The 27,926-nt window shown below is 38.0% G+C and overlaps 1 protein-coding gene across 8 annotated transcripts in view; it reads left to right on the top strand.

Annotated features, from left to right (window-relative positions):
- The window catches only part of NRF1 (nuclear respiratory factor 1), a 139,354-nt gene that overhangs the window by 27,989 nt on the left and 83,439 nt on the right, over positions 1-27,926 (top strand). For 6 of the 8 annotated variants that reach the window (XR_010406382.1, XR_010406381.1, XM_064574958.1 and 3 more), the window contains exons 2-4: positions 15,643-15,874; positions 23,861-23,975; positions 27,087-27,213. Coding sequence is in view for 6 of the 8 variants with exons in the window: in XM_064574958.1 (XP_064431028.1) it covers positions 15,652-15,874; positions 23,861-23,975; positions 27,087-27,213 (465 nt within the window). In the remaining 2 variants the exon portion in view is untranslated. The remainder of the gene's footprint in view (positions 1-15,642; positions 15,875-23,860; positions 23,976-27,086; positions 27,214-27,926) is intronic. The other 2 variants (XM_045864285.3, XM_045864281.3) reach the window with 1 other exon arrangement.

Genomic DNA, 27,926 nt, shown 5'->3' with positions numbered 1-27,926 from the left:
AAGCAGTCCTTGACCAGTACCCTGCCCCCGCCTCCCTTCTTTCTGAAATACTTCATTTACACACACACACACACACACACACACACATATATATTCATATATATATTCATATATACATTCATATATATGTGTGTGTGTGTATATATATATATTTGGTTTTTGTTTATTGTTTATCTCCTTCCGGTAGGATGTCAAATCCAAGAAGGCAGGGATCTGTTTTGCTGTCTCCTGTGTCTGCATCAGTGCTTGACATAGTGATAATCACGTATGTGTTGGATGAATGAACGTATTGAATGTCTTGGCAAGTCCTTATCTCAACTGTCCTTTCACTGCACTGGGTATTGTTGGCTTCTCCCTTCATTTGGCTACCCTGACACTGCTGTCTTCTCATTCTCATTTCTTCTTCTAACCCTTGCATTCTCCTTCATATGTTGTTTTTTCCTCTTTAATATACCCTTTGAATATTCCCCAAGTTTCTTTGCTTCTTTTATTGTCCAACTTTACATATTTACAACTATTATATACACTTCCTGGTCAGTTCGATTCATGCTGTCTGCTTTCATTACCATCTCCTTGTTGGTGAGTCCCACACTTACACCTGCACCTCCGCTCCAGCTCTGGGTCTCTGTTCCGCTAGCTCATGTAAATATTGTCATGACCTGCCTTCCTGTGCAGTTCTGCTCTTTTCCTATTCCTTGCCTTGGTTAATGAGCCACTGACTAACCAGCCAGAGGAGTAGCCGTCATCCTGGACTTACTTTGCCCTCACTGTTCACATCCAGTTGTTCACTAAATCCTTTCCATTTTTACCACCTAAGTATTTCACACACACTTTCCCTCCCCATTGTCTTAGCTCAGGCGTCCATGAGTGCTCCTGCTTGGACCACTGATTCAGTTACCTGACTGGCTTGACTGCCTCTAGCCTCATCCCACTCAAGCCATTCTTTAGCCATCCAGTATTACTTATTTTAAGTAAGTGAGATAGTGAATACACCATCCATAAGTTGTGCACAATTTATGGAAAATACAGTAGATAACTGAGGTTTTGGTTATTAGATCTTGACCATTCTGCATATACTTATTTCCAGTGATTGGTTTGGTTCCCATTTTTACATGTTTTTTATTTTCGTGTTTCCATAATAATCTAATATAATCTCATAAATAATAGGGACTTTCATACCATTTAAAATTCAGTTTTGGGGCGCCTGGGTGGCCCAGTCGTTAAGCATCTGCCTTCGGCTCAGGTCATGATCCCAGGGTCCTGGGATCGAGCCCCGCATCGGGCTTCCTGCTCAGCGGGAAGCCTGCTTCTCCCTCTCCTACTCCCCCTGCTTGTGTTCCCTCTCTCGCTCTCTCTCTCTGTCAAATAAATAAATAAAATCTTTTTAAAAAATTTAAAAAATAAAAATAATAAAATAAAATTCAGTTTTAAAATAATTTTTATAAAATGGTATAATGATTACAAACATAAAAATTGTGTGCACAATTCTCCATTTTCCTCAAAACAATTGTTTTTTTTTTTATTCTTATGTTAATCCCCATACATTACATCATTAGTTTTAGATGAAGTGTTCCATGATTCATTGTTTGTGCACAACACCCAGTGCTCCATGCAGAATGTGCCCTCCTCAATACCCACCACCAGGCTAACCCATCCTCCCACCCAAAACAATTGTTTTTTAACAGTTTTGTTCTCTTTCCATCTACTGAGTGGTTAATTAGCTAAATCTTTTCATCTGGGTGAAGAAGAACATGAAATCAGTTGCCCACCCTGGTCCTCACAGAAGACTGTTGTTCAAAAGACATGGTTTGGAAACCTCATGAATTGCATTTATTCCTATGGCTGGGAAGCATGCTGTCAGGCCTCTCAGATTGTGGGAACCAGTCCTCAAAGTAGCTATATCCTTTGAGGCAGGGATGGTGGGGGCTTCAGGAGGCAATGGTAGGAAGCCTGGGGCAGGTGACTGCAGGTACAGTTTTGAAAAAGTACTTCAATATGCATATTTATAGTGCAAATTTGTTATAATACAAATTCACTGCACCCTGAGTAAACCCCAAATTTTGGCTTGGAGAGATGGACATGATAGTGTGGGATAACAGTTAGGGAGCCCAAGCCAATAGTGGTTAGACTATACTCCAGGACAAAGGGTAGGTCTCTGATGGAACAAATGGAACACTTGATTGGAAGGCAGGAGATGTGGGTTTGAATTTTGGTTTTGCTGCTAACTAGAGATGTGACTTTGGGTAACTCACTTAACCTTTCTGGGTCTCTAAATCTGTAAAACGAGAAAATCAGACTAGATGGTCTCCAAGGCCTTAAGTATTTTTTAGTTTGCATCTGGTTGAAGGAAAGCTCTGTGGGTAGTTGAGCCTGACTAGTTATCCAGATAGAAGGATATAGTTGGGGACACCTGGGTGGCTCAGTTGGTTAAGCGTCTGCCTTAGGCTCAGGTCATGATCTCAGGGTCCTGGGATCAAGCCCTGCTTTGGGCTCCCTGCTCAGCAGGGAGCCTACTTCTCCCTCTGTCTGCTGCTCCCCCTGCTTGTGCGCTCTCTCATTCTCCGTCAAATAAGTAAAATCTTAAAAAAAAAAAAAGAAGGATATAGTTAATGGGAGTCAGAGTGAATATAGATTTTTTAGCCAACCTTCATCTGGGTATTATTTGCACTTCCTAAAAAAATCAAATAGCAGGAAAAAGCTCATGATGAAAAAAACACGATTCCTGCCTCATCTCTTTTCTTCCATCCCAGCTTTACTGTCCAAAAACAGTGTTTAAAAACTATTTCACTATTTTTGTTTTTAGCTTCTCCCAAAGTCACTTTCATAAGACTTATTAATATGTATAAACTTCTGTTTCTTATACATCAACTTTAGAAAATATCTTGTAGATTTTTTATATGAAAAATAAAAATCAACTCACTTTTTCTATCTCTTCCTCTCCTAGCTCCCATTAGTTGATATGTATATTATTTATAGACTTATTATCTTTATAATTTTAAGTGGTAAACTTTTATTTTTTTGATCCATCAACTTTCAATAAGGTCTTAATCTGCCATTTTGTAAAATGGTGTAAGTATCCCTGCACTTCCCTCTTCCCATATTCTACCTTTTGGGAGCTATACTTCCCTTTTTCATTGTCAAGGTGAAAATTTTCTTTCTGTCCTCCATCCGCTGCCAAATGTTATGTGCTTACTTTTATGTTTAGATTGCTGTTTTTACTGCATTGCGTTTCCATGCCTGCTCTAATAGCAAGTCCAGAATCATAACTATGTGATTAAACAATTAACGGATTTATATCCATTAGAAACTGAGGAAATAATCATATATATGTGAAAGACTTTCCCTTAGTAAATCATTCATTTACTCATTTATTCAACAGATATTTACTGAATATCAGAATTATCATCACAGTCCTACTTATAATAGTGAAAATTTGGAAAACAATCCAAATGATTAACTTTAGGGAATTAGTGAAATAACTACTGCACACATTTATAAGGAATGCTCTGCAAACGTTAGAAAATGATGTGCAAATGTTAATAACATAAACAGTTTTATTCTATATTAAATTTTAAAGTATTTATAAAATAGTATGTACACTTGGGGCTCCTGGCTGGCTCAGTTGGTAGGACATACGACTCTTGATCTCAGAATTGTGAGTTTGAGTCGCATGTTGGGTGTAGAGATTACTTAAAAATGAAATCTTTCAAAAAAAAAAAAGTATGTACACGATAGCCTCACTTTTGTTTTTAAAGCGAACAAAATAAAACCGACCATATAAGAAACTTGGCAGAAGAGGGATGCTAGAAACATACATACCAAATTGTTAACTTGGTAGTGTGGCCATCTCAGGTTGTAGTGATTTCTGTTTTTTTGTTTTTCTCACCTGTATTTTCTCAGTTACCCAAAAAAGAACTTGTTGCTTCTATAATAATACGTTTTTAACTAAAAATAAAAAATTAAAAACTGCCAGTCATAGTTTTTCTTGGAACACTAATACTGAAATAATCTGGGAGTATCTGGTTAAGAATTCAGTAAATATTTGTAAAATGAATGACAGGATGATTGAATTGCAGATTCCTAGATCTGTAGTATTGACACTTACACCTTCATAGTTTTATCCAGAGGCAAGTGCTAGTTCAGTTATCTCAGAAGAAAAATGATGCATTGAACTGTCCACCAGAATCTAAGAAACAGCTTTAACTAACTGAATGTTGGCTGTGTAATGACAGATCCAGCAGGATTGAGGCCCACCACAGAAGTAGCCAGGCAACAATGCTATATTTCACAGTAAGCAGGATCTGAAATAAAAGTGTCCTTTGTGCTTGTCTGAGACAGAGGGGTGGGTCTTACAGCAATTTAAGTTATTTCCTCTTGATGGAAATTGAGGCAGCCTCTGATCCTGCTGTCACATGACAAGTACTTATTTGATTTTTGGTAATTTGGGGAGCAGCTGTGGACAAATGATTTTTCTGCAAAAAGAGCCAGCTGTGTTCTGACCCATTAGCAAATGCCTGGGCATACTAACCTCCCTAACTACCATGTTCTAACCCAAGGATAGCTTCGGCAACTCACCTGCTTTTTATTGATATTTGTGGCTGTTAATAATAAGCATCTGAATATTTGCAAATGCATTTTCTAATCCTTTTTATCATTGTCATCAACCCTCCATTCAGGGCACTATGGTAAACACAGGGTGGAAAGCTGTAAGGTGTTTTACAATGTGGATAGACTACTTTCCTCTGACAGGTGGGTCAGCAGTAGCTTTATTGTTAGCAGATTAAATTGCAGTGTAAAGAATCTGGAGTGAAGGCAGCCGAGAGTGGTGTTCCTTTGGTCTGCAGACTTTTCCTGAGTCTACTGTCTGGATGTTCCCTGATGCCCCCCCTCATTACACCATGTGACTTAAGCTGTCGACTCTGCCTGCAGTGCCCTTCTTTCATTCTGGCACCTGACAAACTCCTGGCTGACGACTCATCTCCTTCATGATACCCACTTTATGCCCTTGCTGCCTTGTCTTCTCTGTGCTTCCCTAACCCACTGGTGATTTTCACTAGAATGTGATTTTTGCTTTTCTAAATGGCACATGGCTTCTTGCTTATTAATTTGTACTTATATTTTTAAGCTCTTATAACCCAGGGGATTAAAGAAACATAATAGGGGAATTGGGCAGGTAGGGTTTTCTATAATGAGTAAAAGAAAGCTTTACTTTGGATTGTGAACATCTGTAGGGCAGCTGAGAGACCTTTGCAATGTTGAATTTTCATGAGGGACAGATTGGTCTGAATTACTGTATAAGCCTATTGTATTAGAACTTTCTTTAACAATGATATATAATGCCTGTGATTAGAAGCAAGTCATTTTGAAACTTAAAAATAGAAATGTGGAGAGGCGCCTGGATGGGTCAGTTGGTTAAGTGTCCGACTCTTGATTTCAGCTTGGGTCATGATTTCAGGGTCGTGAGATAGAGCCCTGTGTCGGGCTCCTTGCTCAGTGGGGAGTGTGCTTGAGATTCTCTCTCCCTCTGCCCCTCCCCCTGCTTGTGTGCGTGCTCTAAATAAATAAATAAATAATCTGGGGGAAGAAAAATGTAGAGCTGCACAATTCAGTGTGGTAGCCACAGCCACATGTGGTTAAGTTAAAATCAGTTAAAACTAAATAAAATTTAAATTTTAATGCCTTAGAACATTTTCATGTGGTCAGTAGCCACATGTGGTTAGCACCTAGTGTTTTGGACAGTGCAAATTTAGAACATTTCCATTGCAGAAATTTCTACTGGACAGTGCTCATCTACAACCTATAGAAGAATTCATGTATTTTAAAGCATTTGGTGAAGTAGATTCACCTAATTCTTTCCTATGGAAGGATATTCCAGTTGAAGAATTTTAAGCAACCTGAAATTCCCTGTGCTTTCTTTACATTTTTCTTTGGTTGTGGCACCCTCTAGTGTTTCAGCTTTGGTCTAGCTATATTATCATGAAATAACCTATTTGTGATTTGAGTCCAAGAACTTTGAAATATTTTGGAAAATCTTGTGTTTATATGCATTTTTCTAGGGAGGAGTTCTGTAGTTTTCACACATCCTCAAAAGGATCCATAATCCAAAAAAGATCAAGAACTACTCTCGGATAGAGGTCCTTCCTTATATGGCCAAACACTATTTTTTTTACAGATTTTATTTTTAAGTGATCTCTATACCAATGTGGAGCTCGAACCCACAACCCCAAGATCAGGAGTGTTCCGCCAATTGAGCCAGCCAGGTGCACTTGGCCAAAACCTTTTAGTTTGTGATCTATAAGCAGTTTTTCTCCCAACATAAAAATAAATCATGGGGACCACTGGGTGGCTCAGTAGGTTAACCATCTGACTCTTGATCTCTGCTCAGATCTTGATCTCAAGGTCATGACTTGAAGCCCTGTGTTGGGCTCCATGCTGTGTGTGGAGCCTACCTAAACAGACAAACAAACAAACAAAACTCAACAAAAAAATAATAAAATAAATCCTGTAACTTGCCTTTTGACATTTCTATGCTTTGCTTATATTTCTGTGTGGAATTAATAATGATAATAATAGGTAACAATTATGGAGTACTTATTATATTCCATGTCCCATTTTAAGCTCTTGTACATATTTACTCATTTGGTCCTCAGTAATTTTATTAACTAGGTTCTATTATTTTCCCCATTTGAGAGATAATGAAACTAAGGCATAGAAGTCAAGTGAAACTTCTCTAAGGTGCTAGTGAATGGCAGGGCAAAGACATGAATCCAATAATACTTAAGCTTCAGACTCTGCACTCTTAACCACCTTGCTTGTAGAAGTGAGGTGAAGCCTTAAAGCAAGTATGAGGTGGAATGGAGAAGAGACTTTGCGTACCTTTGTGCACTTTGTGTCCAGTTATATAATAAGAAAAAATAGGGGCACCTGGATGGCTCAGTCACTAGAGCCTGTGATTCTTGATCTCAGGGTCATGAGTTTAAGACCCATGTTGGGCATGGAGCCTACTTTTTTAAAGAAAAAATAATAACTCTAAATTGCTACAAGCCACACTGGAGATTATACTTAGTACCCACTGCTGATTTTCAGTAGATATGCATAGACCTATGTAGTCTGTCAAGAACTTAGAGTGGTGGATGAGGGTCAAAACTGCCGTTGCTACTGTATTTTCTTTGATTGGTCCAAACACCTGAACTAGTCTATTAATGGAATAATATGACAGATCTTTTTGTGACTGTCACTATTAATCCCATAAAAAGACATTTATTGTATTACTGTGATGTTGATTCTAAGGTTTCTGGAATGTTAGACTTATTAAGTATCTTAAAGGATAAGTAAGATAGGGGCACCTGGCTGGCTTAGTCCGTAGAGCATGCGCCTCTTGATCTCAGGGTCCTGAGTTCAAGCCCCACATTGGGCATAGAGCTTACTTAAAAAAAAAAAAAAGTAGGTAGGATACACTCAAACAGATAAAGGTTTGTATTTATATCTCCTACCTCCCTTTCTGTCTATACCCTCTTCTTACTTGTAAGGGTCCCATTTCATCTTCATGGTTCATATTATAATCTCTAACCCATCCTTTTTTTAATGATTCATCAGACTCAAGATTTTGAATTCAACTTCTTATCAGTGTATGGAAATAGGAACCCTAGTGGTGGACTTACCAAAAAATGCCCTTAGAATCTACTTTATTGACAGTATAAAATATCAGTACATTTTATTATCTTGACTTGTACAAGTCAATATAAAGTTTTGCTTCTTACCAGGACCCTATGAATTATTTCTGATAAGGGTACATATTTTCTTCCCTTTGTATCAATGAAGGCCTAGTAAACCATAGGAGATACTTCAGAGGATTTCATTCTGGGAATGGGTTATATGGATGTTGGAAGACTGAAGGAGCAAAAAGCAGACACCGAGGTAATCCAGATACTAATAATTATGGGAAGCAGCCACCACCGCTAGGGCTGGGGCAACAGAAGAGAAGACTCTAGGAGCTCAGAGGGGCCCCCACACAGCTGGTAACTGGCTCTCTGAGTGGGATACCAGGCAGCTGGTGCTCCACCACCAGAGAAGAAGGGGCACAGCTGGAGTTGGGAGAAGGGGTTGGCCTCTTTGCTGGAGCAACATCGATAGGAATGAGAATAGCAAGGAAATTCTTCTCCCTCTCTCTTCTCAATTTATGCTGTTGCCTCCCTTCAGTAAAACCTAACAGGAAACTGGCAGGCAAATCTGGTAAAGGTTGACTGACCCAGCCCAGAGCTGGGTCGAGAGCACTTCAGAATAAGTATAGAAGAGAGCTCTTGGAAGTGAGAGACAAGAGATGAATAGCCAGGGCAACCTTATAGGGAAATTACAGAAACTGTAATGCTTGGATTTAGCTTTAGTAATTAAAATATGCAAACCAGTTACTCCCAAACATTTATTAAAGAGCAAATTATAATAGCTACTATTCATAAAGACTTGATGGAACCAAGCCTCGCCTTCAATGAGCTTACTGTATTGTTTTCCCATTTACTGTGGATACTCATCCTTAAATCATTGTGACGTTGTGTGGTAAAGCTTTGTTTTTCTCACATATTCTATAAAAGCACTATTATTAACTGGATTCTTGGGCTGTTATTAATATTAATGAATATTTACAAATTTTATCAGCATATCAGAATGAAAAATACAAATACATACAAAAAATACATGCAATACATACATGCAGTCATAAAAAAATTTGTTACTTTCATGCTCCAAATGAGGAAGTTAGTCTTACGCAAGGCAAGATGATTTCTAAACTTGAACTGTGCTGTTCTCTTGATTCTTAGCATAAGATAGGAATTTGATTTTTCTAGTGACAGTTTGCTCTAGTACGTCACTTAAATATTTCAAAGGCTCAATTTGGAAGGCAATATTGTAGTTATTTGTTTTTGAAGTCTATTTTGGTAGAAGTCAAAAGTATACACTCATATGATAAAAAATCAAGTAGAAGGATTTATAATAAAAATCAGTGGCCTTTGTCACACTCTTCCCTACCCCAGTCCTACTTTTCAGAGACAGTTAACTGTTTTTGTTTATAGTTTATTTTGTTTATGGTATTAAGCAATAATTCCTCCATAACTCTGGATAATAATTTATCAAACATGGGCATTTTTTACAGCATTTTCTCCATTCTGCTCTGTTTTTGATGGGTACATTGTCCTACTGAGTTCTTCCTTCAGCTCTTGATAGCATCTCCTGACTCCCTCACTGCGGTGAAGATAGGATGTCAATGCTCCTGGCCATTCCTCCACTCCCCCACCCCTTCTCCTACCTCATGTCTCCGCTTTATCTGTGTTTTCACCTTGTCGAGGTTCATAACCTTTACATTCTATTTTGTACTATATTTAATTTCCTGTATTTTTACCTGTGTTAAATTTTCTGTTTTATGGAAAACAATAAACTGCCTACATGACTGTGGCTTTACTTATTTATTTATTTTTCCTTTGGAGAGCCTAGTGGTGTGGGAGGATATTTTTTTCCAAGTCCAATATCACCTGTGGGCTATTTGAAAGAGAATATTCCTAGGACGGTCAAATGGATTCTTCTTGTCTTAAGCTCCATTTATTACTCAGAATTAAGCTACATTTTACCCTTGCTTCTATTTTCACCTTGACTTTCTTGTGCAGTTTTTTTCTTCCTGTTGTGTTGAGATTTTAATCCATTACTCTGCATTCCCCCAAGAATCAAATCCTGTTGTTAACTTCAGGCTTTTTTGAGAAAGGCTCTTCTGTTGAGTGAAATTTCTATCCTAGTTATGAAGTTTCGATTCTGGACTTGTCCAGGAATATAGTTGAACCTCTTGGTTTTCCTGTCCCTGGTTTGGACAGTAGACACAGTCTTGCTCTGAGACTTTCTTTTAGGCGGTTCTTGCAGTTTTTCTTTTGATATGATAATGCTATTGATTAGTCTAGTGCTTGCCTTTACATTTATTTATACCTTGATTAGATTTCCCAGCCTGCCCTTCCTACTTTGATTTTTAAAATACTGTACACTTAATCTTATCCATTATGTGTGGATTAGATTACATTGAACTCTGTTGGACATGTCATCCAAATTCCAGTAGCTTCCTAGGAATTATTGACTACAGCTACCAGGGTGCTGGGAGATAGGCAAATCCCTGTTTTGTGCCCTCTTCATTACCTTTCATTCCTGCCCTTACTGGCCCAGAATGGCAAGAGCAGGAACTCCTCTGTACCAAACCGCCCCTCCCCAAGCCATGATAGTTTATATAATAAAGACGAATCTATACATAAAGCACATGTTGTGCCCCCCTTCCCCCCCCCCCCCCCGTGATGATCCAGGCTAAGAAAGAGGTTTTAGTAAACTTATTAAATGCTATGTTACTGTTTTGGGGAGTGAATTTCTTGAATGGAGTGTTGACTGATCTGCTGAACATCACTGGCTCCAGGCATGCCTTTTCATTTGGATTGGTATTTAGAGTGACAGGTTGCTTTCACCTTGCTTCTCACATCTGTTCGGAGGGGTCACATTTGGGTCCATCTGCTGGCTCTCCATTTGTGCACTATCACAAAATTATGCTAGAGTTGTGGGTGCTCTATAGTCTCCTTATTTTATGTCCAGGAGAACAGTATCTCAGTTGCCAGAGTTAATATAATAAAGGAAGGGCTTTTTAGATGCCTGGCTCAAAACCTTTTGCACACAGTTAAGAAAACCATATTCTTAGAGCTGGTTGCCTAATTTAAAGATGAAGAAATTGAGGCCCAGTCCTTGCAAGACTAGTCAGGTAGTGAGTCAAGAAGGATAGGACCATAAAGACATAGGAATTCTGGCATCATCATCATCATAATTAATATTGAGCATTTATGTGCCAGGCATTGTGTTTCTCACTTTATCTGGATGATCTCATTTAATCCTTATATCCTTTGAGCACAGGTACTATCATTTTCTTTTCATTTAAAAACAAATGTTGAAATTGAGACTTAGAGATTAAGTAACTTGTCCCAGGCATCCTGGATATCTGGTAATAGTCTGTGCTGTTTTTAAAAATTGTTACTATCTGGGGCGCCTGGGTGGCTCAGTCGTTAAGTGTCTGCCTTCGGCTCAGGTCATGATCCCAGGGTCCTGGGATCGAGCCCCGCGTCGGGCTATCTGCTCTGCCAGGAGCCTGCTTCTCCCTCTCCCTCTCCCACTCCCCCTGCTTGTGTTCCCTCTCTCTCTGTGTCTCTCTTTGTCAAATAAATAAATAAAATCTTTAAAAAAAAAATAAAAATAAAAATAAAAAAATAAAAATTGTTACTATCTAATATGTTTTCATTTATTAGCAGTTTCTACCAGTTTTGCTCTCCACAGAATCTGACTGCTCATGGATGAAAGCTAAAATGCTCTACTAGAAATGAGTGGCGGGTGGTTATGAAGATCTCCAGCAATATGTGTATGCCAGCCGTATCTGGCTTTAAACAACCTATTTTATGTATTATGTTATGAAAACATTGAAAGCATCATTTATTAAGTATCCCACTGGTTCAAAGAAGTCTGAAATACCTTTGCCTTTGCTTTTTACAGAGTGCTGAGTAAAAGTAGTTAGAGAGGTTGCAGGGTGGGATGGGGAGAGAGGTAGAAAAAGATGATGAGGCACTGGGCACAAATGACAGGCCTGTGAAACAGACAGCCCTATTGATTTCTGCCGCGAACCGCATTCTGCAGGAAAGAATGGAAATCCATTACACCAAGTGCATAGCGGACAGATCCCTTTGAAAAGCAGTTAGATGCCATCTAATCCCAAATCATTTAAAAACAATTTTGGAGTACCCAGAATTTTAAAATGCCCTAAGTAGTTTGTCTCTTACACTAGAAGAACAGTGAAATGGATGGAAAAACAGTATTTTCATGGTGTTTTCCTCTCATATATTGTGTTTAATTGTGCAACTTAAAGAGTGTGTTAAAATTGCATTTTAGATATGTACAAATCTGGGGGGTAAGATATAGTCCCTTGAATATTCTGAAATACACCAAACCTAGGATATGGAAGAAACCTTACCAGATACCTTTCTTTAAAAAAAAAAAGAAAAGAAAGAAAAAATTTATTTTGATATAATTTTAGAGTTCTAGAAAAGTTACAAAAATAGTATAAAGAACTCTCATTACCCACATTTCCCAAATGTTAATGTTTTGTCGTGTTTTCTTTATTTTTTCCTCTTTTAAATAATACTATTTTACGAGGTACATCTTCCAAAGCTCCATTTGAAGAAACTGTAGTGTCATGTTACGCCACACAGAGATACAGGGCTGGGGAGATGATCTCAAGCAGAAGAGAAAGTGTGGAAAAGGGGTTGGGGAGTCAAATGATAGCTGAGTGATTCCAAATCTTTTTGGATTTGAGGCATCATGCGGTTGTTTTATTTTGTAATTAAAGTGAATTTTATTTTGAAATACAGAATACTCCCTGAGATAACTGAATAGTCCCAAAGTTAAAAATCAGAGTTAGAAGGATGAGTTGTGATAATGTATAGTGGTGTGAGAATGACAAGGGAGAATTAAAAGTTAAAAGAAAAAAAATTGGAAACAGCACAAGAATATAAAATAGAAATCAGGAGCCTCCAAAAGGTGAAAATTTGGTCATTTACAAAGAACCAGTTTGCCTGAAGAACAAAGACAACAGAATGGGGCTTAAAGCAGTTGAACTCTGGGGTGGTTGAGGGGAGGGGGTAGGGATCCAGGGGGAAAGAAAGCAATCACTCAGAGAAACCAAGGATTTTAGAAGATTTCAAAGAAGGAAAGGGAGAGTTTTACAATAATCCCAGGACCCCGAGATCATGACCTGAGCCGAAGTCAGACACCTAACCAACTGAGCCAGCCAGGCACCCTGAGAGTATCTTTCACAGAGCAGAAGTTTTTAAAGATGTCCAGCTTCTCAGTTATTTCTTTCATAGATCAGGCATTTGATGTCTCTAAAAAGTTATCACCATAGCAAAGGTCATCTAAATTTTCTCCAGTGTTCTCTTCTGGGAGTTTTATAGTTTTGAATTTTACATTTAGGCCTGTGATCCATTTTGAGTTAACTTTTGGAAGTGTGTAAAGTCCGTCTAGATTCATTTTTGGTATGTGATGTCCAGTGGTGCTAGCAAAGATCAGTTGACTGCATTTATGGGGATCTATTTTTGGTCTCTGTTCTGTTCCATTGATCTGTGTGTTCTTTCACCAGTACCACACTGCCTTGATTACTATAGCTTTATAGTAAGTCTGGAAGTAGAGTAGTATCAATCTTCCAGCTTTGTTATTCTCCTTCGGTGTTGTGTTGACTATTCTGGGTCTTTTGCCTCTCCATATAAACTTTAAAATCAGTTTGTTGATTGCCATAAAATAACTTGCTGGGATTTCAGTTGGGATTACATTGAATCTATGGATCAAGTTAGAATATCTTGACAATATTGAGTCTTCCTATTCATGAACATGAATCTTGTTACTATTATTTAGTTCTTCTTTGATTTCCTTCATCAGAGTTTTGTAATTTTCCTTATATAGATCTTGTCTGTATTTTGTTAGATTTATACTTAAGTATTCTAGTTTTTTGCTTGCTAATGGAAATGGCATTGTGTTTTAAATTCAAATTCTGTTTGCTGCTATAAAGCAATTGACTTTTGTATATGAACTTTGTATCCTGCAACATTGCTATAATCACTTATTAGTTTCAGGAGGTTTTTTGAATTTTTTGGATTTCCTATATAGACAGACAATCATGTCATCTTGAACAAACACAGGGTTTTTGTTTTATTTTTCCTTCCCAATCAGTATACCTTTTATTTCCTTTTCTTGTCTTACTGGACTAGCTAGGACTTCTAGTACAATGTTGAAAAGGAGTGGAAAAGGAGTTGCCTTATTCCTGACTTAGCAGGAAAGCTTCTAGTTTCTTGGCGTTAAATATGATGCTAGGTGTAGATTTTTTATTGATTTTTTTTCTTAATTTTAGAGAGAGAGAAAGGAGAGAGGGAGCATGAGTGCAGGGAGGGGCAGAGGGAGGGAATCTCAAGCAGACTCCCTGCTGAGCGTGGAGCCTGCCACAGGGCTTGATCTCATGACCCTGAGATCACAGCCTGAGCTGAAACCAAGAGTCAGATGCTTAACCAACTGAGCCACCCAGGTGCCCCAATTTTTTTATAGATTTTTAAAAATTGGGTCAAGTAAGTTCTTCTCTTCTAAGTTTATATTAATTTTTTTTTTTTAGATTTTATTTATTTATTTGAGAGAGGGAGAGGGAGGGGCAGGCTTATAGCAGGGAGCCTGATGTGGAGCTTGATCCCCTGGGATCATGACCTGGAGCAGACCCTTAACCATCTGAGCCACCCAAGTGCCCCTGTATTCCTTCTTTTTAAAGGCTGAATACTATTCTATTATAGATATATCCACATTTTGTTTACCCGTTTATCCATTAGTGGATAGTTGGGTTGCTTCCACCTTTCTGGCTATTGTGAATAATTCTGCTATGAACATGGGTGTACAAGTAGCCCTTTGAGACCCTGCTTTCAGTTCTTCTAGGTATAATTGCTGGATCATATGGTAGTATTTTCATTTTATTGAGTTTATTAAATATTATATGCAAAATTTTATATACAAGGATATTCATTGCACTGATGTTTATAATAGCAAAAATTTGAAAGCAACCTTGCTATGTATCAGTGGGTGAATGGTCACATAATTACAGGACATCCATACAATGAAGAATACTGCAGCTGTTTAGGAAGATCTGTATGTTTTTACATGTCAAAATGTCTAGATAGATTATAATATGAAAAAACAAATTATAAAATAATATGTTAACCTGTTTTTTTTTTTTTTTAAGAAGTTCTATTATGAGAGAGAGAGAAAGAGAAAGAATGGGAAGGGTGAGGGGCAGAGGGAAAGGGAGAAGCAGACTCTGCGCTGAGCTGGGAGCCTGATGTGAGGCTCTATCCCAGGACCCTGAGATTGTGACCCAAGCCGAAAGCAGATGCTTAACCAACTGAGCCACCCAGGCGCCCTGCATATGAACCTGTTTTTTTTTTTTAATTGTATGTATGTATGCTTCAAAAAAATTTTTTAAGGATAACACACTTCTGTAGGTTGAGGGGGATGAGGGGATAGATTATAAGTGCAGTAGAAGAGCAGACCTTTATCTTACCACTTTACAAGTTACTGCATCATATGCATCATATTAGGATTTATAAGAGGCACAGTTTTATAAGCAGAAAAACCAATTTAAGTGATTGTAGTTTTGGAAAAAATAAAGCTTAACTTCCAATTGTCTGTGACATACAAAGAAAATGTTATCTATTTCATTACTTACTGAGAGTTTTCATGTCTACGATGTCAAATGCACATCACTGAGATCTTTAAAGTATCTTTTTTATTGTTATATGTAATATGAAGGGTATTTATTGTCTTGTGGCCTGACATATAAAATGAGCACAGTGAATTCCTATCAAAATGGTTTTACGTAAGGAAAATGTTCTTCTATTTTTGGATCATACTTGAATGGTGCTATCCGTTTCCTGTGACTTGGTGTGGTGAGGTATGTAGTGGAATCGTAGGCTTCCTCTGCTCTTGAGGAGAACATTGCTTCGTTTAAGCATTGTGTTACACTACACACTGAATTTTGTTCTTTGCCTTTTCTTCTGACAGTAGATCTTCATGGAGGAGCACGGAGTGACCCAAACCGAACACATGGCTACCATAGAAGCCCATGCAGTTGCCCAACAAGTACAGCAGGTCCATGTGGCCACCTACACTGAGCACAGTATGCTGAGTGCTGATGAAGACTCACCTTCTTCTCCTGAGGACACCTCTTACGATGATTCAGACATACTCAACTCCACAGCGGCTGATGAGGTAACAGCCCATCTAGCTGCTGCAGGTAATACTGTTTGGGTCGGAAGCTCTTCAGTTTTTTTCTTAACCTCTGGTATTGTGCATATCTGCAAGGGCCTAGGATGCAGGCATTCTCACATATATCACATTTTCCTGATTTTTTAAGCCTTGCATTTACAGCTTATGCCTGTATTCTACTGAGACTTAAGATCTAGAATGGCATACTATTAATGATATGACTTTGGTTTTGTTTTTTTCATCCATTCTAACAGTCTTTTGACTTCTTACTAAAACATTTAGTCCATTTACAGTAAATGAAACCACTGGTATATTTAGGTTTAAATTTATCATGTTTACAATATGCTTGCTTTCTCTTCATCCCACTTACTCTGTGTTTACTTTTCCTTTGTGTTTTAGAGGGACTGAAAAGTTTTTAATTTTTTTTCTTGTTTGTTTGGAAGTTATACACACTTTTACTATTAGTGGTACCCCCTAGAAATTATAATATATCCTTAACTTATTTCAAAGCCTTCTGTAATTGGTACTTTTGTCCTTTTAAGGGATAATGCAAGTTTCTTAGAACACTTGAATTTTATTCCCCTGCTTCTGACCTATATGCTATTGTTATTCTGTGTATTAATTCTTTGTATATTTTAAGCCATATAAGACATTATTTTTGTTTTATACTTACTGTTCATTTTTTCCTTTATATCCGGCTTGCCTTCTGAGAATTTTTCTTCTGTGTAAAGATAACATTTAATATTTCCTTCAGCATGGAAGTCTCTCAGTTTTTCGTTGTCTGAGAATGTTTTTATTTAACTTTCAATCTCAAAGGATGTTCTCACTGGGTATAGAATTTTAGGTTGGCACTTATTTTTTTCCCCTCGTATCAAAGATACCGTTCCCACTAGTTTCTGTCCTTGCTTTTCAGAATTCAGCTGTTTCATTCTAACATTTGCTCCTTTGAAAGTTATCTCCCACATAGGTCCCTCCTCCAACTGTTATTAAGATTTTCTCTGTCTTAAGTTTTTTGTTTGTTTTTCTGTCTTCAGTTTTTGTGATACATCTGGCTTTGGACTTCTATTTATTCTGTTTAGGATTCTTTGAACGTCTTGAATCTGTGGATTGATGTCTTTCATCAATTCTGGAAAATCTTAGTCACTAGATTTTTTTTTTAAAGATTTTATTTATTTTTTATTTGAGAGAGCGAGAGCATGCACAAGAAGGGGGGAGGGGCAGAGGGAGAAGGAGAAGCAGACTCCCTGCAGATCAGGGAGCCTGATGTGGGGCTCGATTCCAGGACCCTGGGATCATGACCTGAGCTGAAGGCAGACGCTTGACCCACTGAGCCACCCAGGTGCCCCTTAGTCACTAGATTTTGCTTCAGTTTTGCTTCTGCTCCATTCCATCTTTTCCTTCTGTGACTCCAATTAAATATGTTAGTTTTCCTCATTGAATCCTTTATGTCTCTTACCCTCTATTCTGTGTTATCATCATTTTGTCTCTTTATGCTTCACTCTATGTAGTTTCTTCAAACTGTCTTCCAGTTTATTAACTTTTCTCACCAACTGTGTCTGAGGTGATTTAAATCTGTCTACTGAGGTACTAATTTTAGTAATAGTTAATAGTTTCATTTTTTTTGTTTTAGAATTTCTAGTATGTTTTTTCCCTCCCAAATTTGTACTATTATAGTTTCCAATTGTAATAGAAAAAAAAAGTTTTTAAAATCTCTGGGAGTGAAGTAAGCATCATGATTTTACAATACATTTGGTAATTCTACTCTCTGAAGTGCCTATGGGTCTTTTTCTGTTATATGTTGTTAGTGCTATTTCTTGTTTATGTTGGTTTTTCTCCTCATGTATTGGTTATATTTAAATGAATGCTGGATGGTGTGTTTGGAAATTTATTTTTAGAAATAATTTGGGGTCTAGAATAGTATTATTGTCCTCTAGAGAGGATTTTTGTTTGCTTCTGCCAGATGCCTGAGGACACTAGCAATCCTGGATTATCTTAATCCAATTTAAGGTTTGAGATTTTCTGGGCCACTAAATGACTTATAGCTGGGCTGTATTTTGTACCATTCCCTTTGCTATTTACATTGTATACTTAGCACTATGGGGGAAGACTCCATGTAAACCATGCCTGGATGGGTTTAATATTGTATAAGGAACATTGATCTTAGAAGATATTTAGGGAAAGTTGGACAGTAAATCAGTTATCAAGAATGGCCAAAATACTTCATCTTTTTTTAGTATGTGCTGTATTTAAGGAAAAGAAGACAAATGTGATGAAAAACAACCTTATTACTCTCAGTTATAATCCACTGTGTACTTCTGGAATTGTGAATTTAAAATAAGGCTCAGTGGCAGAACACATTTGAGATGTTTGTAAAATATATTTTTGAAATATTTATACTTCCCAGAAGAGGGCATCCTAACATAATGAATGCAGGTCAACCGCTTTCCTAGGAAGGAAGATGCTTTTGAGACATAGTTTTGCTGTATTACTGTACTGCACTGTCATAGTGTTAAAATTAGGAAAGGACTTTAATCTAACATTTTCACGTGGCAGATATGGAAACTGAGGCCCAGCTGGTAGAAATGATTTACCATTTAATAATTCAACAATTATTGAGGAATTACTGTATGCTCGATATCACTGTATATAAATACTACGAACAAGACAGGAAAGAGCTTGCTCCTAATGTAGCTTACGGACCAGTGGTGGGGAGAAGGGTACAAATAATAAAGTAAAATAATTTCAAAAAGCACTGAATACTCTGGAGGAAATAAGGTGAATGGAGAGGGAAGGGAAGGAGATTGCTGCTTTTCTAATCCTATTCTCTTCCCTCCCTCCACTGAGGTAATCACTATTCTAAATTTGATCTTTATCATTCTCATGCACTTCTTTTATTTCTGCTGTATATGTATGTATCAGTAAACAATACTTCGCATTGTTTGGCATATTTTAAATTTTATAAAAATGATAACACTCTAATCCTATCTCTCTGTAACATTGTTTATCTCATTCAGTATTATTTTTTTGAGATTGATTCATGTTGATAATGTGGCAGTATGTTTTTATTTTAAGTGTTATTTGGTATTCCATTCATTATCCGAAAATGACATATCTTAGTATAGCACTTAGGCTATTTATAAGTTTTTGCTATTACAATAACTGCAAATGAAAATTATTTTATCTTTTCTTGTGCAAATTGTGGGAGTTTCTTTTGGCAGTTTTCAGACTCTTGACATTTCCCATAGTGATACATTTTACATTGTGATCTGAGATAAATGAATGCACATATAACTGGAATAACAATTTCTCATGGAGTAATACTTACCCTTCTGCCATGACACACCCACTGATATGTTCTAGTGTCTTTCACTTTATTCCATTTTATTAAAAAACAAAAGCTACTCATGAACCACCAAAGAACAGAAACCTGAAGTTTGAAAACACTGCTGAAGGATATATCCAGGAGGATAATGAGAGGGCAAAGATGGGCACGTTTTCAACTTTACTAAATATTCCAAATGTCTTTCCAAATCAGTATATCAATTTACATCCCCACACAGCATGCGGGAGTGCCTGTTGCTTCCAGCCCTCACCATATTTGGAATTGTCAATCATTTTTTGTTTTTGCCAGTCTGATGAAATAGTATCTCATTGTCTTTTTAATTTGCTCATCTCTGAGCTAGAGATTTTAGCCAGTGCAGGAAGACAAGATAGAGTGCCATTTCAGACTATTGAAATGACTTTTTATTGACTATTGCTTTTCTTCTTTTGCATATTTCCTCTTTATGCTTTTGTCCAATTGGGTTGGTTTGTTGTTTTTTCTTTTTTCTTTTTTTAATTTATTTATTCATGAGAGAGAGAGAGAGAGGCAGAGGCAGAGGGAGAAGCAGGCTCCCCGTGGAGCAGGGAGCCCGATGCGGGACTTGATCCCAGGACCCTGGGATCATGACCTGAGCCGAAGGCAGACGCTTAACCGACTGAGCCACCCAGGCGTCCCTGTTGTTTTTTCTTATTGTAAGAGTTATTGATGTATTTTTTAATACTGTTCTTTTCTTGATAATATACATTGCATTTAGTATCTTCTCCCAATTTGTTGACCACTCCTTCCCTCAATTTTTTATTATTTCTTTTGTCCATATAGGTTTTAGTTTATATTATTGTGAAATTTATCAGTCTTTACCTTACTGTTTACCCTTTTGGAGTCTTATTTAAGGAATTCTTACCCCTGAGTTCATAAGTACTCTATAGCAGTTTACTGCAGAAGTTACAAAGTTCTTTGTTGTTGTTTTAATTTAGCTCTTTAATTCACCTGGATAATATTTTTGTTATATGATATAGGGATCTAGTTTCATTATTTTTCCATACAACCATTTGTCCCAGTACCATATTTTTAATAGTTCATCCTTTTCCCACCTCTGTCTTCTGACACAGGAAGGTGTTTGTGAACTCTTAATTCAGTTGCATTGGCTTGTTTGTCTATCCTTCAGCCAGTTCCGTACTGTCTTAATGACTGTAGCTTTATAGTAACTACTGATATTTGGTAGGATGAGTGCACCTTTTTATTTTATTTTATTTTTTTAAATTTATTTATTCATGAAAGTCAGAGAGAGAGGCAGAGGCAGAGGGAGAGAAGCAGGCTCCCCACCTAGCAGGGAGCCCAATGCAGGACTCGATCCCAGGACCCTGGGATCATGACCTGAGCCGAAGGAAGACACTTAACCATCTGAGCCACCCAGGTGCCCCGAGTGCACCTTTTTAAATTCTTAAAATTCTTCACAATTATTCTAGCTATTTTTGGCCTTTTGCACTTCCATTTAAGTTTTAGGATCAGCTTATCAAGTTCCAGAAAAACCCATACTGGGACTTTTATTTGAATTGTGTTGAATTTATAAATTAATTAAGCACCTTTATTCATAGTAGCCTAAAACTGGAAATTACCCAAATGTCTATGAATAGGATAACGGATGAACTGTGATTCATTTATATTCTGGAATATTACTCATCAATAAAAAGGAACAAACTACTAACACATAGAACAGTGTGGATAAATCTCAAAAACATTATTTTAAGTGAAAGAAACCTTACACAAAAGAATATATACTGTATGATTCCATTTATTTCAAGTTCTAGAATAGATAGGGCTAAAATAGGGTGAAAAAAATCAGAATTGTGGGTACTTTTGAGAGATTGGGTGGGAACTGACTGGAAGGAGACATGAGAGAACTTTCTGTAGTGGTGGTATTATTAAATATCTTGATAGATTGGTTATCATAAGTACATTTTCAAAATTTATGGTACACTTACACAAAATTGAATGTACACTTAATATTTGTACATTGCGGGGCACCTGGGTGGCTCAGTCGTTAAGCGTCTGCCTTCGGCTCAGGTCATGATCCCAGGGTCCTGGGATCGAGTCCCACATCGGGCTCCCTGCTCAGCGGGAAGCCTGCTTCTCCCTCTCCCACTCCCCCTGCTTGTGTTCCTGCTCTCGCTGTCTCTCTCTCTGTCAAATAAATAAATAAAATCTTTAAAAAAAAAAAAATTTGTACATTGCATTATATGTACATTTTACCTCAAAAGAAAAAATTGTAAAGAAGTATTGAACTCTAGCTAATGATATTCCCACTGAATATTTAGGGGAATCATACTGCAGTTTTCATGCATCAGAATAAAAAAATGATATGGATTGATGAATGGATAGAAAGATGGATGGGGTGCCTGGCTGGCTCACTAGGGCATGCAACTCTTGATCTTGGGGTTGTGAGTTCAAGCCCCATGTTAGGTATAGAGATTATTTAAAAATTTTTTTAAATCTTAAAAAAAAAAAAAAAAAAAAGATGGATAGATGTATATGGTAAAATGTTATGGTAGAGTGGTAGATATATGAATGTTCACCAAAAAATTTTTTCAACTTTGCTCTATATTTGAAAGTTTTAGTAATAAGATATTGGACTCTTACAGATCAATAGAATAAAAACAAATTAGCTAATTAAAAAATGGACAAAGGACTTAAGTAGACATCTCCCTAAAGAAGATGTACAAGTGGCCAAGAAGCCCGTGAAAAAGATGTTCACATTACTAATCATCAGGGGAGAAATTGGAACCCTTACATGCTGTTGGTGGGAATATAAAATGGTGCAGCCTCTATGGAAAATGGTATAAAGGTTCCTTAAAAAATTAAAAATAGAACTACCCTATGATCCAGCAATTTCACCTCTGGGTACATATTCAAAAGAATTAAAATCAGGATCTCATAGAGTATTCACATTCCCATGTTCATTATTCACAATAGCCAAGATGTGGAAGCAACTCAAGTGTCCATTGACAGATGAATGGATAAAGAAAATGTGGTATATGTATAGAATGGAATATCATCCAGCCTTTAAAAAGAAGGAAATCGTTGGGCGCCTGGGTGGCTCAGTTAAGCGTCTGCCTTCCGCTCAGGTCATGATCCCAGGGTCCTGGGATCAAGCCCCGCATCGGGCTCCCTGCTCAGTGGGAAGCCTGCTTCTCCCTCTGCCTCTCCCTCTCTATCTGCTTGTGCCCTCTCTCGCTGTGTGTCTCTCTGTCAAATAAATAAATAAAACCTTTAAAAAAAAAAAAGGAAGGAAATCCTGCCATATGCAACAACATGGGTGAACCTTGAGGGCATTATGCTAAGTGAAAGAAGCCAGTTACAGAGAAGGACAGATACTGCATGATTCCACTTTACATGAGGTATCTAGTCAAACTCATAGAAACAGGGGTAGAAGGGTGGTTGCCAGCAACTGGGGTATGGGAATGAGAGTTGCTCTCCAACTCCAGTATAAAGTTCCAGTTATGCAAGATGAGTAAGTTCTAGAGATCTGGTCAACATTGTGCCTATCTTTAACTGTATTGTACACTTAAAAAATTAACATGGTAGATCTCATATAGTAAGTGTTCTTATCACAGTTAAAAAATAAAATACTGGAAAAAATGTATCAATAGGATTTTTTTTTTATCTAGCAGCTATTTACGATGGAAATGAAGGTTAAAAGCATTAATTTATTTTTTAACTTGATCTGGGGCTCTTTAGAGGAATTTATTTAAGTCAGACTGATTATACTACTAAATAACATGTAGAGAGATATGTCTAGATTTTCAGGGAGGCTTATTTTAATTGAGCCCCTTAGACCATATATAACATGTGCTAGTGTAAATGTGAGTAAACTTAATTTTCATATAAGCCTTTTATAGGGTTTACAAATAAGGATAGAAGTGGATCGTCTGCTTTAAAAAGAAAAAGGAATGTCCTTGATATGTTGAGATTCCATGAATCAGAGACTCCAATAATTCCTTAGGGTCTACCCTTTATTTTAATAATTAGTTTGAGGACAAGCCAGACCAACTTTTATTAACATTTTTTCCTTAAAGTGGGATAGTTTTCATCTTTTTCCTGCCAGCATGCTTTCATCGGTTTAACTTTGTGGTCAACAACTCCATTTTAGGCACAATTCTCAGATATATAAGAAAAAATTTCCAATTAAGATAATATTCTTCCAGCTATTCCTCTTATGGGTGTTGTTACTATTTGAGTTCCACGCATGAGTGATTCTCTCTCTTCCTTAACTTGGCAGTGTCTTGGGGTAATGGAAAGAGGGGCATGGGGATGGAAACGAAATTTGAAATCTGTGATTCTTTTGGCAAGCTCTTCCTCTCTCAGTGCTGCAATTTCATTTAGCACCTCTGAGAATATTGCCTTCGCAGTATGGGCATGCTGGCAAAACACAAACAACATTATGTAAAGTTTAGCTAGCGTATGGTGGGGAGGTGTTTAAGTCAGTCACTTTGTCGGTTCCTTGTAAGTTTCATTGGTAAATGAAAATGATTTGTGTTGAACAATGGTGAACTATGTTGATGATATCAGGAACATTCTGTATTTACCGAGGACATGTTAGGAAATAAAGGCTTCCTTTCTCGTGCCTTTAATTGCTTTCTGTCTCGTAGAGCTGACGGGCTTTGCCTGACCCCAGCCCCCGCGTTATTGTTTCAGGTCCCGTGGGAATGGCTGCTGCCGCTGCAGTCGCGACAGGAAAGAAGCGGAAACGGCCTCACGTGTTTGAGTCTAATCCGTCTATCCGGAAGAGGCAGCAGACTCGCCTGCTTCGGTGAGGGCTCCCTTCTCCGTGCTGTTGCTGCTCCTCCAGCGCTGCGTGGTGCGGGCGGGCGTTACTCGGTGCACCGAGGGTACCGTCGGAGTCCGTGATGGCAGAGTTAGACTTGGAAGTACTCCTGTGAAATCAAACACATGAAACTAGAAAGGATGAACAGATGTAGAATACCACATCATTTCAGTCAGAGAAACTTGCCGTGCCTGCGCTGTGCCCGACGTTGTTCTAGGCCTTGGGAATATAACCGTGAACAAAACCAATTCCCTGAAAGAGCTTACAATCCAGTGGAGGAAAAAAGAAAATAAACATATATGTAATGTGTCAAATGATGATAAGTACTGTGGAAAAAAAGAAAGGGGAGTAAGGAAAAAAAGAAAAGGAAGGTTTGGGGGATGTAGTAGTTTCTCTTTTGTTATAGGGATGGTCTGGGAAATCCTCTTTGACAGGCAACCTCTGAATGGAGACCTAAAGTAAGTAAAGGGGCATTACTGATGTCTAAAGGAAGAGCTTTTCAGGCAGAGAGAAGAGCAAGAGGAAAGTTGCTGAAGTGGCATGGAATGTGATAATCATGTTTGAGGAATAGCCAGGGAAAGAATGACGGGAGATAGAGTCAGAGCAGTAGTAGAGAGCCACATTATGGGGTCATTGATCCAGTATAAGGGCTTGACTCTTGTTCTGAGTGAGATGGGAAGTCAGTGAAGGCTTTTGACTAAAGCAGTGATATGCTCTGATTTATGTTTTCAGAGAAACCATAAGGCTACTGTGTTGAGAGTAGAATTTGGATATACCAGAATGGAAGCAGGGAGAACAATTAGGAGGTTATTGTAGTAATCCAGGCCAGAAATCGTAGGATCTTAAAACCAATATCTCAGCAGCAAAGGTAGTAAGACGTGGTCATCCTGGATGTATTTCAAAAGTCAACTCCAACATGATTAACTGAAGGATTGGATGTGGGGTGTGAGAGCAAAAACAGCAGGGAAGGGGACCTCAAGATTTTTGGTCTGATTACTGGAAGGGTTGAGATGACACTTACTGGAAGAGAGGAGCAGGTATAGGAATGAGTAAGAGTAGGGCAGAATCAGGAATTTGGTTTTGGACACGTCAGGTCTGTGATACCTCTTAACCATTAAGTGGAGAAACAATAAGCAGTTGATACGTGAGTCTGGAATTCAAAGGAGAGATCTTGCTGAAAATGTCTAAATCTTAGATCATGTCTAAGTCTTAGATCTTGTCTAAGACTGTGAGACTGGAAGAGCTCACCTAGAGAGTGAGTGTAGACTGAGGCCTGAAGCATTCTACCCTTTAGAGGTTGGAGAGATGAAAGGAATGAACAAAGGAGTCCAAGAAGCTACCAGTGAATCAGGAGGAAAATCAAGAGAGCAATATACTAGAGGGGCACCTGGGTGGCTCAGTCATTAAGCATCTGCCTTCGGCTCAGGTCATGATCCCAGGGTCCTGGGATCGAGCCCCGCATTGGGCTCCCTGCTCCGCGGGAAGCCTGCTTCTCCCTCTCCCACTCCCTCTGCTTGTGTTCCCTCTCTTGCTGTGTCTCTCTCTGTTAAATAAGTAAATAAAATCTTTAAAAAAGAGAGAGCAATACACTAGAAACCAAGTGCAAAGAGTGTTTTAAGAAGGAGGGTGTGTGATCAGCTCTGTCAAATGCCGCTGGCAGGTTGAATAAGATGCAAATTGACCATTAGATTTAGCAACATGGAGGTCATGATTGAACTTGGCAAGAGCATTTCCAATGGAGTGGGAAGGATGAAAGGATTGGGGTGTCTTCAAGAGAAAACGGGAAAAGAAGAATTGGAGAGCGTGAATATAGACCATTCCTTCAAGGAATGCTGCCAAATTTCTTGTTTGGCATATGGTCCTTTGCTGAAGAGTTTTTTCTGAAGAGTTTGTAGGTTGCACAGAAAGGTTATCACGCAGGTATAGTACACAGAGGACTTAATATTTGATGGTTGCACAAAATGCATTCATATAGGATAAGAAATTTTGTCTATAAAATATTCCAGAAGTTCTTGTAGTGTTTTAAATATTATATCCAAAATTTCTAGTTATTTATTAGAATGTTGAATCCAGATGGAGTGCCAATCCATGCAAATGATATGTGACAAAAGCTAGAAAATACAGTTTATTTTATGAGGAAGATTATAAGAAACTGAAGGAAAAACCCAAAAAGTACTGATTGGAAGCTTTCAGCAAAGGGTTTATATGCCACCAGATAGGCAGTTCTTCTCATTTCCTTTAATGATGGGATAGGCCGGAGTAATTAGAATGTGTTCTATATAGAAATGTCTTTGCTGTAAGGGGCATAGACGTGATAGTACATACTTTTGGAAAAGATGGAAAACTAGGTATGTTCACTTCGTTTCATTTGAATTAATTACTCACCAGTCCCTGGAAAGAGTAGACTATGTTCTCAGAAGGATTATAGAACGTAGAACTTTAAAATAATCTCCCATGATTTCAGAGGAAAAGCCCAACGTTTCTGTGTCATCCAGTGTTGATATATTTAAAAAAGCTCTTTTACTTCTTCCTCATTTGTAAAATATTACAGGACCAAGAATTGTTGTTTATATGCAATGAAAATCTAGAAATGACAACATTTTTGAAATCGTCTTTCTGGATCAAACTATGTCAGTGAGACATACACAATGACTTATCAGTCAAAGAAATTAGAAGCAGGTCATTTAGGCCCCCTTCATTAAGCATGGAGATGATATGATAATGTCTACAAGAAAATGTCTCAGCAGTAGTCTTTATCGTTATTATAAGTTGCAGTAAGAGGAAACCCCTTTAGTGTTGCTAGGATCAGGAAGAATTATAGTCTCCCTGTTCAGCCTTGTGTCATGGCTGTGTCCTGATGCAAACTTGTAGCCGACCCTTGTATCAGTGGGCTAGTCATTGGTCTTTAGGACAAAGGTATGCACATACTTCTGCTGAACAGGATATTCAAACTCACACTCCCCTTTTCACATTTTGGGTACAACGACGTATCCAATCAGAATAAATTGTCTCAAGTCAAAGTAAATTTTGTTTCCGTGTCACTGTAATTTCTCTCTTCTTTAACCGTTTTTATTCTCTTTTCATTCTCTAATTCAGGAAACTTCGAGCCACATTAGATGAATATACTACTCGAGTGGGACAGCAAGCTATTGTCCTCTGTATCTCCCCCTCCAAACCCAACCCCGTCTTTAAGGTGTTTGGTGCCGCACCTTTGGAGAACGTGGTGAGAAAACTCAGCTCTGTCCTCAGATACTCACTCTTGCTTTCTGCGGATGGTTGTTTGTTCTTTTGATCCTCTGTCTAGTACAATAGCTATTACTTCTATCCTCCCCTCATCCGGGGGTGGGAGTGGGACTGGTTTTCAAACCATTTTATGTAGATCAAAATAAAAAGGATTATTTCTCTTTGACTTACTATAACGACATATTCTACCCAAGGGGGGAAAGATGGTGTTATGTTTGTTAAGAAACCACCACCACAGGATTTTGTTGGGTTGGTTTTTTTTTAAGTTATTTATTTATTTATTTAGAGAGACAGAGAGAGTGAGAGAGCGAGAATACGAGCAGGGTGAGGGGCAGAGAGAGAAGCAGACTCCCTGCTCAGCGGGGAGCCCAGTGCGGGGCTCGGTCCCGGGACTCTGGGATCATGACCTGAGCCAAAGGCAGACGCTTAACCCCCTGAGCCACCCAGGTGCCCCAGCGATTTTGTAAGAAAATTACTGATTTATGTCAGAAACAAAATGTGAGGTAATTCTAAGATATAAACTTCGTGAGGCAAACCTCAGGAAGCATTTTACTGATTGTTGGTATTTGAGTTCCATATTTAAAATCTCTTGCATTTCTTTGAAGAATTTATTTGACACTCTGCTTCCATTTTGAAATATAGTTGAATATTTTGATTGCCTATCTGTAGCTAAGTTTATAAAGATAGTATTTT

This window comes from Mirounga angustirostris, unplaced genomic scaffold, assembly GCF_029215605.1.
Source record: "Mirounga angustirostris isolate CCGP_5_RB_7025 unplaced genomic scaffold, mMirAng1.0.hap1 SCAF_12, whole genome shotgun sequence".
Taxonomy (NCBI): domain Eukaryota; kingdom Metazoa; phylum Chordata; class Mammalia; order Carnivora; family Phocidae; genus Mirounga; species Mirounga angustirostris.
The sequence above is the reverse complement of the archived record's forward strand: the minus strand, read 5'-3'. Positions and strand labels throughout refer to the sequence as shown.